Source organism: Cherax quadricarinatus, unplaced genomic scaffold (genome assembly GCF_038502225.1).
Source record: "Cherax quadricarinatus isolate ZL_2023a unplaced genomic scaffold, ASM3850222v1 Contig301, whole genome shotgun sequence".
Lineage (NCBI taxonomy): Eukaryota > Metazoa > Arthropoda > Malacostraca > Decapoda > Parastacidae > Cherax > Cherax quadricarinatus.
In genome coordinates this window covers 147,458-163,433 of record NW_027195327.1, presented here as the reverse complement: position 1 = coordinate 163,433, position 15,976 = coordinate 147,458, and the positions used below count along the sequence as shown (strand labels likewise).

Below are 15,976 nucleotides of genomic sequence, written 5' to 3'. Positions count from 1 at the left end.
TAACAGAGGTCTGGTTCAACCTGAAAGATAGAGAAATACCTTTTGAATGCGGCATACAGGGTTATAAACTACTCCATACTGATAGGGTCAATAGGAAGGGTGGTGGAGTGGCGATTTATATCAGTGATAATTTAAATTGTTGTCTTAGACATGATATAAGACAAGAAACATCTGACACAGAATCTTTTAGGCTGCAATTTCTCAAGGATCGTGAAAAATTAATTCTGGGTGTGATTTATAGGCTCCCAAACTTTGATAGGGAGTGCAGGAGGCTGCTATGGGACGAAATTCACAAGGCTTCTAGATATGATAATGTTGTGTTAATGGGAGGTTTTAACTTTAGACAAATTGATTGAAACAATGTGAAAGGAAATCTTGAGTGTAGTGAATTTCTTGATATGGTTCAGGATTGCTTTTTAAAAGTTTGTGGCAGAACCAACTAGAGGAAACAATCTGCTTGACTTTGTTCTTGCCAACAAAGAGTCACTAAATAACTAAATAACAAAAAGGCACAATACCGTGAGGTTAATGATGAACTTGGGGAAAGAGATCACAAATCACTTAGTTTCAATAAATTACTGAATTACCCAATAAATTGCAATCAAATATCTGTCCCAGATTTCTGCTTGGCCGATTTCATGGTACTGAGAAATTATCTGGGTGGTCTAAATTGGGATAACCTGAGTATGGGTCAGGTAGGTGGTGTTGGTTGCCAATATGATGTTTTTCAGAACATAGTTCTAGCTGCTCAGACAACTTTTGTACCGAGTAGCAAAATTAGATCTAACAAAAATGATCCCAAATAGATGAACTATAGATTAAAACATTTCATTGACCAAAAGAGATGAATATTTAGGCGTATCAAAAGAGGGGATGGACAGTTAAGAAATAAATATATTCATTTAAAGAGAGAAATATAAAAAAGGAATAAGAAAAACAAAAAGGGATCATGGGGCTAAAGTCACAAGGGATTCGAAGACTAACCCAAAAGGGACAAGATAGGCTCACTTAAGAGAAACTCAGGTGAGATAAGGTGATAAGGAAATGTGTGAAATTTCAATACTTACTTCCTTCCAGTTTTTACTCAGGAAGATACAAGCGAAATTCCAGCAACATTAAATTATGTAGAACAGGACGATAAACTATGCACAATTGCGGTTACTAGTGATATGGTCCTCAGACAAATAGATAAATTTAAATCTAAAAAATCCCCAGGCCCTGATGAACTATTTGCAAGAGTTTTAAAGGAATGTAGAGAAAAACTTAGCAAACCTTTGGCTAATTATTTCAACACATCACTACAAACTGGCATTCTGCCTGATAAGTGGAAAATGGCAAATGTAATACCTATTTACAAGGCAGGTGACAGGTCCTTGGCTTCGAACTATAAACCAATAAGCCTTACCTCAATAGAGGGAAAATTTATGGAATAAATAATTGCCAAGGCAATTCTTAGCAATCTTGAAAGGCATAAATTGATTAATGAATCTCAACATGGTTTTACTAAGGGGCGTTCCTGTCTTACGAATTTACTAACTTTCTTCACTAAGGTATTTGAGTAGGTAGATTATAGTACTGAATATGATATTGTTTATATGGACTTCAGTAAGGCTTTCGATAGAGTTCCACATAAGAGGCTATTGAGCAAACTTAAATCACTCGAAAAAGCAGGAGAAATTTTTTCCTGGGTAGAGGCATGGTTGACAAATAGACAGCAGAGAGTCTGCATAAATGGGGAGAAATCAGAATGGGGGCAAGTCACAAGCGGTGTTCCACAGGGGTCAGTGTTGGGCCCTTTGTTGTTCACAATTTTACATAAACGACACAGATGTGGAAATAAATAGTGACATAAGCAAATTCTCTGATGACACCAAAATAGGCCATCCAATTCATTCTAATGAGGACATTAGAGCACTCCAGGAAGATTTGAATAGCCTGATGCAATGGTCGGAGAAATGGCAGATGCAGCATAATATAGACAAATGCAAAGTTCTAAATGTTGGTCATGAAAATAACCATGACACATATAAACTAAATAATGTAGATTTTAATATTACTGATTACGAAAAGGATTTAGAAGTTTTGGTTAGCAGAAATATGAAGCCAAAACAACAGTGCATTAGTGCTCGCAATAAAGCTAACAGAATCCTTGGCTTTATTTCAAGAAGTATAAATAATAGAAGTCCTCAGGTTGTTCTTTAACTCTACATATCTTTTGTTAGGTTTCATTTAGATTGTACTGTACAGTTTTGGTCACCATAATACAAAATGGCTATAAATGCTCTGGAAAACGTACAGAGGAGGATGACTAAGTAGATCCCATGTATCAGGAGTCTTCCCTATGAGGATAGAGCCGATAGACTGAGGGCCCTGAATCTGCACTCTCTAGAAAGGCGCAGAATTAGTGGGGATATGATCGAGGTGTATAAATGGAATACAAAAGTAAATAAAGTGGATGTAAATAGCATGCTGAAAATATCCAGCCAAGACAGGACTCGTAGCAATAGTTTTAAGTTGGAAACATTCAGATTCAGTAAGGATATAGGAAAGCACTGGTTTGGTAATAGAGCTGTGGATGAGTGGAACAAACTCCCAAGTACAGTTATAGAAGCTAAGACGTTGTGCAGTTTTAAAAATAGGTTAGATAAATACATGAGTGGGTGTGGGTAGGTGTGAGTTTGACCTGACTACCTTGTGCTACTAGATTTTATGCCATGCTCCTTCCTTAAGTGGAAGTGACCTGACTAGGTGGGTCATTCGTCTAATCCAGAAAGTGACATGGATCTGCATCGCATGGGTCAATAAGCCTGTTGCAGTGTTCCTTCTTTCTTATGTTCTTATGAATCTGCATGAGAGTGTACTCCAGTGAAAACACTGCAAGACTTCAGGTTGACATCAACCAAACTTTTAAATGGGCCGCAGAAAACAATATGAAGTTCAATGAACAGAAATTTCAATTACTCCAATATGGAAAATGTGAAGAAATTAAAACTATATCAGAGTATAAAACAATTTCCAACCAAACAATAGAGTAAACAACTAATGTAAAGGACCTGGGAGTGATAATGTCAGAGGAACTCACTTTCAGAGACCACAACATTGTATGAATCGCATCTGCAAGAAAAATGACAGGGTGGATAATGAGAACCTACAAAACTAGGGATGCCAAGCCCATGATGACACTTTCCAGGTCCCTTATTCTATCCAGGCTAGAATATTTCTGTGCATTTCAAGGCAGGTGAAATTGCTGGCCTAGAAAATGTACAATGAACCTTCATGGCACACATAAGTACGATAGAACACCTAAATTACTGGGAAATGTTGAAGTTCCGTGACTTGTATTCCCTGGACCGCAGGCGGGAGAGATATATGATTATATACACTTGGAAAATACTAGAGGGATTAGTACCAAATTTGTACACGAAAATCACTCCCTATGAAAGCAGATGACTTTGCAGACGATGCAACATTCCCCTAATGAACAGATAGGGGCACCACTAGCACGATAAAAGACAGCACAATAAGTGTCAGGGGCCAAAGACTGTTCAATTGCTTCCCAGCATACATATGGGGATTACCAATACATCCCTGACTGTCTTCAAGAAGGCTCTTGACATGCACCTATAGTCAGTACCTGATCAGCCAGACTGTGGTTCTATGACAAGGCCTCATGGCCTTGTCATGGACCGGGCTGCGGGGCATTGACCCCCGAAACACTCTCCAGGTATACTCCAGGTATACTCCAGGTATACTCCAGGTATGTTGGACCCACCCACCATCATGAATCGTGCTCTTTCACCAATATTTTCACTGACACTCTACCACATTTAAATAATACTGTCACTAAATTTAATTTCTTAATTACTCTCATTTAAAACATATATTTCTACCATATTTCTCGAGGTGTTTGTCTTGAACTGTCTATATAGAATTATCTTGAAATACTGTTTTTCTTGATACATCATCTGAATTATTACACTTTACAGTATTTAATACTTTTTCACTAAATCATCACTCCACCCACCAGCTACATGAGATGTTATATATAAGTCCTTAAACATTATCATATAATGAATCACTTTATTTTTCTTCAATGAGAGATACTCTTCTGATAAGTTCACTTATTAAAGTGCTTTGTTTTTCTCATCAAAGATCCTGCACATCTAAGATGATTCACACTTACGTTCACACTATTACTCTCCACATACTTGTGTTCACACCATTCAGTATATACTACCACCTCGACACTTTTCATATTCTGCGCCTGTTCCATAATGTTTCTGAATGTCACCTATTCTCATGTTCCCTATTTTATTTAATGACTGGAAGAGGTATATTCACTAGGGTGATGTAGTGCCGGGCAAGTGTGAGGTAATTATGTTTAATACAAAGTAAATATGATCTCATCTTACAAGATCAACAAACATTATTCAAACATTTTAACACAGCAGAGAACCAGTGAAGTTAAAATTAATTTAACCTTCAGTAAATGTACAGATGAACCAGAAGATAATTATTATATATAATAGAACTCACCATATAATAAATAGGCAGAGATGTGTCCCAATAACTGGATCTGACCCATAATAAATATAACTGGGTGAACCATAATAAATATAACTAGATCTAAACCATAATAAATGTAACTGGGTGAAACATAAGTGCAAGATAATTATTCTTACCATAACTGATGAGCTGAGAGTATTTGAAAATGCTGGAACAGGAAACGATGGTATAAGTGGTCAGTAGTCTAGAAGTGGACCTGGTGGTGATGTCGCTTCTGGCTGGTGGTCATGCAGGGGTACTGGTCGTAGTGGTGACTGGTAGGTGATCCAGCAGTAGTACTGGTCGTAGTGGTCGTAGTGTTAAGTTGCACACTAGTGGTAGCAGACGTTATGTTCTTCTAGCTGATAGTCAATAAAACTGTATTAGTGAAAAATATATAAAATATATGATATATATTTCATAAATATGCTGAGAATAATTTATATTATTGTGTTGGTGCTAGGGAAGATAGGAATAAGACAGGTAAACATGCACCAACAGGGAATACAGTCACAGAAACCCAAGGCAAGCGGAAACCAAGCCTGTGCACATACTATGCACTTGGTATCTGCAGACATGGGAAATCTGGAAAAACAGATGGGACGTGCAACTATGACCACCCTAGAAAATGCCATGCCCATATGACAACAGGAAAATGCAAACTCCCTTCCTGTAAGCTTTTTCACCCTGAAATGTGTACCTCTTCAGTACAGGAAAGACTGTGCTATAACTTAAATTGTCAGGCACACCATCTAAAGGGGACAAAAAGATACAAAACATCCAGGCCATGGGAAAACCTGGGTAGCCACAGCCACTCAAGAGGGAGAGGTTTTTTAGTGCCAGGAAGGAAACAAAACTGGCAGGAAATGGCAAAAATTGTAGACCAAATCCAGTCATTCCTGGAGTGGAACCACAGTCGATGGCCTCCACTCCAAACCAACAGATACAGATACTAATGCCGGAAAAAAATCCCCCCCCAGTACCAACAATACCACCAGTCCGATGACATTCTTCTTTGCAAATATACAGGGTCTAAAGCCAGCAACAAACAACAAAATACATTTCATCCGTGGACTGCTTGCAGAGGCAAAGGCAATGTTCGCGGCTTTCACTGAGACCCACATAAAGGATCACTTGGATAACGAAATATGAATCCCAGGTTACAACCTATACAGATGTGACAGAGTGAACAGGCAAAAGGGGGGAGTTGGCCTGTACATTGCAGAATCACTTGTTTGCACAGAACTGCTTAATGCCTCAAATGATGTAGTGGAAGTTTTAGCAGTAAAGGTCGAGAACCAAAACCTAGTCATTGTGGTAGTCTACAAGCCTCCGGATGCAACATCCCAGCAATTCCAGGAACAGCTGTTAAAAATTGACCACTGGAAAATCTTCCAGCTCCTGCACCCAACATCTTGCTCCTGGGGGATTTCAACTTAAGGCACTTAAAATGGAGGAATATAGCAAATAATATTGTTGCAGTAATAACACAAGGAGGCAGCTCTGATGAAAACTCACACTCACACGAGCTTTTAAATCTCTGCACAAAATTCAATTTAAACCAGCAAATAATAGAGCCAACTAGAATGGAGAATACACTAGACCTCATGTTCACTAACAATGATGATCTGATAAGAAATGTCACCATATCAAAAACAATATACTCAGATCACAACATAATTGAGGTTCAGACATGTATGCGCGGAGCCCCAGACCGACAAAATGAGATTAGTCACGAGGGAGCATTCACCAAATTCAACTTCAATAACAAAAACATAAAGTGGGACCAAGTAAACCAAGTCCTAACCGATATAAGCTGGGAAGATATACTAAGCAACACAGACCCCAACTTATGCCTAGAACAGATTAACTTGGTGGCACTCGATGTATGCACAAGACTTATTCCTCTAAGAAAAAGGTGGAGTGGATGTAAAATTAAAAGAGACAGGCGCTCTCTTTACAGGCGACGGAAAAGAATAACAGAGCGGCTAAAAGAGGTCAATCTATCTGAAATGCGTAGGGAGACACTGGTCAGAGAAATAGCAAACATCGAACTTAAGCTAAAGGAATCTTATAGGAGTCAGGAATCGCGGGAAGAACTAAAAGCCATAAATGAAATCGAAAGAAACCCAAAGTATTTCTTCTCCTATGCCAAATCAAAGTCGAGAACAACGTCCAGTATTGGGCCCCTACTTAAACAAGATGGGTCCTACACAGATGACAGCAAGGAAATGAGTGAGCTACTCAAGTCCCAATATGACTCAGTTTTTAGCAAGCCACTAACCAGACTGAGAGTCGAAGATCAAAATGAATTTTTTATGAGAGAGCCACAGAATTTGGCTAACACAAGCCTATCTGATGTTATCCTGACGCCAAATGACTTCGAACAGGCGATAAATGACATGCCCATGCACTCTGCCCCAGGGCCAGACTCATGGAACTCCGTGTTCATCAAGAACTGCAAGAAGCCCCTATCACGAGCCTTTACCATCCTATGGAGAGGGAGCATGGACACAGGGGTCGTCCCACAGTTACTAAAAACAACAGACATAGCGCCACTCCACAAAGGGGGCAGTAAAGCAACAGCAAAGAACTACAGACCAATAGCACTAACATCCCATATCATAAAAATCTTTGAAAGAGTCCTAAGAAGCAAGATCACACCCATCTAGAAACCCATCAGTTACACAACCCAGGGAAACATGGGTTTAGAACAGGTCGCTCCTGTCTGTCTCAACTATTGGTTCACTACGACAAGGTCCTAGATGCACTAGAAGACAAAAAGAATGCAGATGTAATATATACAGACTTTGCAAAAGCCTTCGACAAGTGTGACCATGGCGTAATAGCGCACAAAATGCGTGCTAAAGGAATAACAGGAAAAGTCGGTCGATGGATCTATAATTTCCTCACTAACAGAACACAGAGAGTAGTAGTCTACAGAGTAAAGTCCGAGGCAGGCACGGTGAAAAGCTCTGTTCCACAAGGCACAGTACTCGCTCCCATCTTGTTCCTCATCCTCATATCCGACATAGACAAGGATGTCAGCCACAGCACCGTGTCTTCCCTTGCAGATGACACCCGAATCTGCATGACAGTGTCTTCCATTGCAGACACTGCAAGGCTCCAGGCGGACATCAACCAAATCTTTCAGTGGGCTGCAGAAAACAATATGAAGTTCAACGATGAGAAATTTCAATTACTCAGATATGGTAAACACGAGGAAATTAAGTCTTCATCAGAGTACAAAACAAATTCTGGCCACAAAATAGAGCGAAACACCAACGTCAAAGACCTGGGAGTGATCATGTCGGAGGATCTCACCTTCAAGGACCATAACATTGTATCAATCGCATCTGCTAGAAAAATGACAGGATGGATAATGAGAACCTTCAAAACGAGGGATGCCAAGCCCATGATGACACTCTTCAGGTCACTTGTTCTATCTAGGCTGGAATATTGCTGCACACTAACAGCACCTTTCAAGGCAGGTGAAATTGCTGACCTAGAAAATGTACAGAGAACCTTCACGGCGCGCATAACGGAGATAAAACACCTCAATTACTGGGAGCGCTTGAGGTTCCTGAACCTGTATTCCCTGGAATGCAGGCGGGAGAGATACATGATTATATACACCTGGAAAATCCTAGAGGGACTAGTACCGAACTTGCACACAAAAATCACTCACTACGAAAGCAAAAGACTTGGCAGACGATGCAACATCCCCCAATGAAAAGCAGGGGTGTCACTAGCACGTTAAGAGACCATACAATAAGTGTTAGGGGCCCGAGACTGTTCAACTGCCTCCCAGCATACATAAGGGGGATTACCAACAGACCCCTGGCAGTCTTCAAGCTGGCACTGGACAAGCACCTAAAGTCGGTTCCTGATCAGCCGGGCTGTGGCTCGTACGTTGGTTTGCGTGCAGCCAGCAGCAACAGCCTGGTTGATCAGGCTCTGATCCACCAGGAGGCCTGGTCACAGACCGGGCCGCGGGGGCGTTGACCCCCGGAACTCTCTCCAGGTAAACTCCAGGTTTGCCAGAACTGTGTTAATGATTTCAAGTTTTGTTGTCAAACTTTAACTCTTAACTTACTAGGCCTTAACTTTCTTAATTATCAGTTATAATTTAGTTAATACTGAATATCTGAATATTCCATTTGTTAACAATGAGTCTTGACTTCGAAAATATTGAATATTAATTTTGTAAATACCAGGTCATAACTTTGTAAATATCACGTCATAACTTTGTAAATACCGCATCATAACTTTGTAAATACTGAGCCTTAACTTTGTAAATACCGGGACTTTAACTTTGTAAGTACTGAGTCTAAACTTTGTAAATATCGAGTCTTAGCTTTATAAATACCGAATCTTAACTTTGTAAATACCGTGTCATAACTTTGTAAATACTGAGCCTTAACTTTGTGAACACTGGGTCTTAACTTTGCAAATACCGAGTCTTAAATTTGTAAATTCCGAGTCTTACATGCTTTGTTATAAATGAATATTAACTTTGTAAACACTGAACCTAAACTTTGTAAATACCGAACCTCAGTTGTGTAAATACTTAATCTTAAGCTAATACTGACCATTAACTTCGTATACTAGCACTTAACAGTATTTATATAGACAATTAGCTTATTAAAAACTGTGTATCACTCACTAAGAGACAAGGAATCTCTTCCTTGCTCAGGTGAAAGATTGGGTGTGTTTCCTTACACCTGTTGTGCCTGTTCACCCAGCAGTAAGTAGGTAACTGAGTATTAATCACCTTACACCTGCTCTACCGATTCACCTAGCAGTCAGAAGGTACCTGGATGTTAGTCTCCTTACACCTGCTGTCCCGGTTCACATAGCAATAAGTAGGCACCTGGGCATTAGTCACCTTACACATGCTGTACTTGCACACCTATCAGTATGTACCTGGGTGTTAGTCAACTTACACTTGCTACAGTTGTTCAACTAGCAGTAAGTAGGTACCTAGGTGTTAGCCAACTTACACTTGCTACAGTTGTTAAACTAGCAGTAAGTAGGTACCTCAGTGTTAGTTACCTTATACCCACCTTTCCTGTTCATTTACTAGTAATTAATAACCTGAATGTTAATTTATAATTGCTGTATCTGTTCTCTCCTGATCAACAAAATGAGATCAGTTATGAAGGCGCCTTCATCAAATTCAATTTCAATAGCAGAAACATCTAGTGAGACCAAATTAACTATGTCGTAAGTGAAACAAGCTGGGAAGATATCCTAAACAACATGGATCAGAACCTTTGCAAAGAAAAAAGTAACATTGTGGCACTTGAGGTATGCTCAAGGAACATTCTTCTAAGAAAAAAAGAAGAGAAGATATGTACTAGAAAGACAGAGATGCTCCCTCTACAAGGAGAGACGAAGAATCACAGAGCTGAGCAAAGGGGCCAGTCTGTCTGAAATGCAGGAATCGCTGGCCAGAGAAATAGATAAGAATGAACTTAAGCTTAAGGAATCATACAGGAGACAAGAAACACAGAAAGATCTTAAAACAGGGGCTCTTAACAAGGGGGAATTTTCTCACTTTGGGGAACTTTGGAATTTCATGGGGAAATTATCATCACTGCTCAACATAATGTAGATTATGTACAATCTGTAGAATTATAATTTGTATTTAATTTAATTTGTGACATTCAATAAAGTTTATTGCGTGTCATAGATTAAATTAAAATAATGATAAATATTTCACATTTTATTGACTTACGTGTTTGTTCACAGAATTTGGAGTTCATCATGAGTATCAAAGCAAGATGGTATGATGAATCAAATATAAAATGTGGTTTCACATCCATCATTATCAATGGAGAGGAAAGTCCTCAGTTACTTGTAGAAAACCTTTGTCTAACAATTTTATGAAACAAACAAACTTGAAGTAACATTTGCAAAATGTTCATCCTCAGCACAAGGACAAAGACAAAAGTTTTTTTTGAACGTAATGGGAATGTTCTCAAAAATATGAAGATGGATTTAACAGGGATATTCCAGGAAGTGAACTGAAAGGTTATTGAAGCTTATACCGTAGCACTAGAGACAACATAACAGGGAAAAACACAACTGGGGAAACTTTGATCAAAACTTGGGCTCTCTATATGGAAGAAATTCTGTTGGGAAATTGACTGGAGAAAAACTTGCAGTAATTTCACTCTCAAACAGTACTGTTCAAACAGTACTGTTCAAACAGTACTGTTCAAACAGTACTGTTCAAACAGTACTGTTCAAATAGTACTGTTCAAACAGTACTGTTCAAACAGTACTGTTCAAACAGTACTGTTCAAACAGTACTGTTGCAAAGAGGAAAGGCGACATGGACATTGACATCAAGGATCAAGTTATGAAGTAGATCAAGTCTGCAACATTGACATCAAGGATCAAGTTATGAAGTAGATCAAGTCTGCAACATTGACATCAAGGATCAAGTTATGAAGTAGATCAAGACTGCAATATTGACATCAAGGATCAAGTTATGAAGTAGATCAAGTCTGCAACATTGACATCAAGGATCAAGTTATGAAGTAGATCAAGTCTGCAACATTGACATCAAGGATCAAGTTATGAAGTAGATCAAGACTGCAATATTGACATCAAGGATCAAGTTATGAAGAAGATCAAGACTGCAATATTGACATCAAGGATCAAGTTATACAGTAGATCAAGTCTGCAACATTGACATCAAGGTTCAAGTTATACAGTAGATAAAGTCTGCAACATTGATATCAAGGTTCAAGTTATACAGTAGATCAAGTCTGCAACATTGACATCAAGGTTCAAGTTATACAGTAGATCAAGTCTGCAACATTGACATCAAGGTTCAAGTTATACAGTAGATCAAGTCTGCAACATTGACATCAAGGTTCAAGTTATACAGTAGATCAAGTCTGCAACATTGACATCAAGGTTCAAGTTATACAGTAGATCAAGTCTGCAACATTGACATCAAGGTTCAAGTTATACAGTAGATCAAGTCTGCAACATTGACATCAAGGTTCAAGTTATACAGTAGATCAAGTCTGCAACATTGACATCAAGGTTCAAGTTATACAGTAGATCAAGTCTGCAACATTGACATCAAGGTTCAAGTTATACAGTAGATCAAGTCTGCAACATTGACATCAAGGTTCAAGTTATACAGTAGATCAAGTCTGCAACATTTGGCTTATTTTCAGTTCAACTTGAAGAATCTTCTGAGGATGCTGGTGTTGCCAGTTGCTGGTGTTGCCAGTTGCTGGTGTTGCCAGTTGCTGGTGTTGCCAGTTGCTGGTGTTGCCAGTTGCTGGTGTTGCCAGTTGCTGGTGTTGCCAGTTGCTGGTGTTGCCAGTTGCTGGTGTTGCCAGTTGCTGGTGTTGCCAGTTGCTGGTGTTGCCAGTTGCTGGTGTTGCCAGTTGCTGGTGTTGCCAGTTGCTGGTGTTGCCAGTTGCTGGTGTTGCCAGTTGCTGGTGTTGCCAGTTGCTGGTGTTGCCAGTTGCTGGTGTTGCCAGTTGCTGGTGTTGCCAGTTGCTGGTGTTGCCAGTTGCTGGTGTTGCCAGTTGCTGGTGTTGCCAGTTGCTGGTGTTGCCAGTTGCTGGTGTTTGCAAGATACCTTAACTCAGGGTCATGTAAAGACGAGGTTCTCTTTTCTTCTTCACTTAAAACAGCTATCAAGGCCTCAGATATTTTGGGAAAGTAAGATAGAAATCGTACTTTCAATCAGAAAATGTTTTGTGGAGTAATGTTTGTGGTGGAGTAATGTTTGTGGTGGAGTAATGTTTGTGGTGGAGTAATGTTTGTGGTGGAATAATGTTTGTGGTGGAGTAATGGTGGAGTAATGATTGTGGTGGAGTAATGTTTGTGGTGGAATAATGTTTGTGGTGGAGCAATGGTGGAGTAATGATTGTGGTGGAGTAATGTTTGTGGTGGAGTAATGATTGTGGTGGAGTAATGTTTGTGGTGGAGTAATGATTGTGGTGAAGTAATGTTTGTGGTGGAGTAATGTTTGTGGTGGAGTAATGGTGGAGTAATGTTTGTGGTGGAGTAATGATTGTGGTGGAGTAATGCTTGTGGTGGAGTAATGATTGTGGTGGAGTAATGTTTGTGGTGGAGTAATGATTGTGGTGGAGTAATGTTTGTGGTGGAGTAATGTTTGTGGTGGAGTAATGATTGTGGTGGAGTAATGTTTGTGGTGGAGTAATGATTGTGGTGGAGTAATGTTTGTGGTGGAGTAATGATTGTGGTGGAGTAATGTTTGTGGTGGAGAAATGATTGTGGTGGAGTAATGTTTGTGGTGGAGTAATGATTGTGGTGGAGTAATGTTTGTGGTGGAATAATGGTGGAGTAATGATTGTGGTGGAGTAATGTTTGTGGTGGAGTAATGATTGTGGTGGAGTAATGTTTGTGGTGGAGTAATGTTTGTGGTGGAATAATGGTGGAGTAATGATTGTGGTGGAGTAATGTTTGTGGTGGAGTAATGATTGTGGTGGAGTAATGTTTGTGGTGGAGTAATGTTTGTGGTGGAGTAATGATTGTGGTGGAGTAATGTTTGTGGTGGAGTAATGTTTGTGGTGGAGTAATGTTTGTGGTGGAGTAATGTTTGTGGTGGAGTAATGTTTGTGGCGGGGTAATGATTGTGGTGGAGTAATGTTTGTGGTGGAGTAATGATTGTGGTGGAGTAATGTTTGTGGTGGAATAATGGTGGAGTAATGATTGTGGTGGAGTAATGTTTGTGGTGGAGTAATGATTGTGGTGGAGTAATGTTTGTGGTGGAGTAATGATTGTGGTGGAGTAATGTTTGTGGTGGAGTAATGTTTGTGGTGGAGTAATGTTTGTGGTGGAGTAATGTTTGTGGTGGAGTAATGTTTGTGGTGGAGTAATGATTGTGGTGGAGTAATGTTTGTGGTGGAGTAATGTTTGTGGTGGAGTAATGTTTGTGGTGGAGTAATGTTTGTGGTGGAGTAATGATTGTGGTGGAGTAATGTTTGTGGTGGGGTAATGATTGTGGTGGAGTAATGTTTGTGGTGGAGTAATGATTGTGGTGGAGTAATGTTTGTGGGGGAGTAATGTTTGTGGTGGAGTAATGTTTGTGGTGGGGTAATGATTGTGGTGGAGTAATGTTTGTGGTGGAGTAATGATTGTGGTGGAGTAATGTTTGTGGTGGAGTAATGTTTGTGGTGGAATAATGGTGGAGTAATGATTGTGGTGGAGTAATGTTTGTGGTGGAGTAATGATTGTGGTGGAGTAATGTTTGTGGTGGAGTAATGATTGTGGTGGAGTAATGTTTGTGGTGGAGTAATGTTTGTGGTGGAGTAATGTTTGTGGTGGAGTAATGTTTGTGGTGAAGTAATGTTTGTGGTGGAGAAATGATTGTGGTGGAGTAATGTTTGTGGTGGAGTAATGTTTGTGGTGGAGTAATGTTTGTGGTGGAGTAATGTTTGTGGTGGAGTAATGATTGTGGTGGAGTAATGTTTGTGGTGGGGTAATGATTGTGGTGGAGTAATGTTTGTGGAGGAGTAATGATTGTGGTGGAGTAATGTTTGTGGTGGAGTAATGATTGTGGTGGAGTAATGTTTGTGGTGGAATAATGGTGGAGTAATGATTGTGGTGGAGTAATGTTTGTGGTGGAGTAATGTTTGTGGTGGAGTAATGTTTGTGGTGGAGTAATGATTGTGGTGGAGTAATGCTTGTGGTGGAGTAATGATTGTGGTGGAGTAATGTTTGTGGTGGAGTAATGATTGTGGTGGAGTAATGCTTGTGGTGGAGTAATGTTTGTGGTGGAGTAATGATTGTGGTGGAGTAATGTTTGTGGTGGAGTAATGATTGTGGTGGAGTAATGTTTGTGGTGGAGTAATGATTGTGGTGGAGTAATGTTTGTGGTGGAGTAATGATTGTGGTGGAGTAATGTTTGTGGTGGAGTAATGATTGTGGTGGAGTAATGTTTGTGGTGGAATAATGGTGGAGTAATGATTGTGGTGGAGTAATGTTTGTGGTGGAGTAATGATTGTGGTGGAGTAATGTTTGTGGTGGAGTAATGTTTGTGGTGGAATAATGGTGGAGTAATGATTGTGGTGGAGTAATGTTTGTGGTGGAGTAATGATTGTGGTGGAGTAATGTTTGTGGTTTAGTAATGTTTGTGGTGGAGTAATGATTGTGGTGGAGTAATGTTTGTGGTGGAGTAATGTTTGTGGTGGAGTAATGTTTGTGGTGGAGTAATGTTTGTGGTGGAGTAATGTTTGTGGTGGGGTAATGATTGTGGTGGAGTAATGTTTGTGGTGGAGTAATGATTGTGGTGGAGTAATGTTTGTGGTGGAGTAATGATTGTGGTGGAGTAATGTTTGTGGTGGAGTAATGTTTGTGGTGGAGTAATGTTTGTGGTGGAGTAATGTTTGTGGTGGAGTAATGTTTGTTGTGGAGTAATGATTGTGGTGGAGTAATGTTTGTGGTGGAGTAATGTTTGTGGTGGAGTAATGATTGTGGTGGAGTAATGTTTGTGGTGGGGTAATGATTGTGGTGGAGTAATGATTGTGGAGGAGTAATGTTTGTGGTGGAGTAATGATTGTGGTGGAGTAATGTTTGTGGTGGAGTAATGTTTGTGGTGGAGTAATGATTGTGGTAGAGTAATGATTGTGGTGGAGTAATGTTTGTGGTGGAATAATGGTGGAGTAATGATTGTGGTGGAGTAATGTTTGTGGTGGAATAATGGTGGAGTAATGATTGTGGTGGAGTAATGTTTGTGGTGGAGTAATGATTGTGGAGGAGTAATGATTGTGGTGGAGTAATGTTTGTGGTGTAGTAATGATTGTGGTGGAGTAATGATTGTGGTGGAGTAATGTTTGTGGTGGAGTAATGATTGTGGTGGAGTAATGATTGTGGTGGAGTAATGTTTGTGGTGGAGTAATGTCTGTGGTGGAGTAATGTTTGTGGTGGGGTAATGTTTGTGGTGGAGTAATGATTGTGGTGGAGTAATGTCTGTGGTGGGGTAATGTTTTGTGGTGGAGTAATGATTGTGGTGGAGTAATGATTGTGGTGGAGTAATGTCTGTGGTGGGGTAATGTTTGTGGTGGAGTAATGATTGTTTTGGAGTAATGATTGTGGTGGAGTAATGATTGTGGTGGAGTAATGTTTGTGGTGGAGTAATGTTTGTGGTGGAGTAATGTTTGTGTTGGAGTAATGTTAGTGGTGGAGTAATGTTTGTGGTGGAGTAATGTTTGTGTTGGAGTAATGTTTGTGGTGGAGTAATGTTTGTGGTGGAGTAATGTTTGTGTTGGAGTAATGTTTGTGGTGGAGTAATGTTTGTGGTGGAGTAATGTTTGTGGTGGAGAAATGTTTGTGGTGGAGTAATGTTTGTGGTGGAGTAATGTCTGTGGCGGAGTAATGTATATGGTGGAGTAATGTATGTGGTGGAGTAATATTTGTGGTGGAGTAATGT

General features: G+C 39.8%; 1 protein-coding gene across 1 annotated transcript in view; it reads right to left on the bottom strand.

The window, feature by feature from the left end:
* Nucleotides 1-15,976, bottom strand: part of LOC128698404 (uncharacterized) — a 77,822-nt gene that overhangs the window by 42,884 nt on the left and 18,962 nt on the right. Inside the window, exon 2 of the mRNA XM_070080307.1 lies at nt 4,683-4,907. Within this exon, the coding sequence (XP_069936408.1) occupies nt 4,683-4,685 (3 nt within the window). The 5' untranslated portion in view covers nt 4,686-4,907. The remainder of the gene's footprint in view (nt 1-4,682; nt 4,908-15,976) is intronic.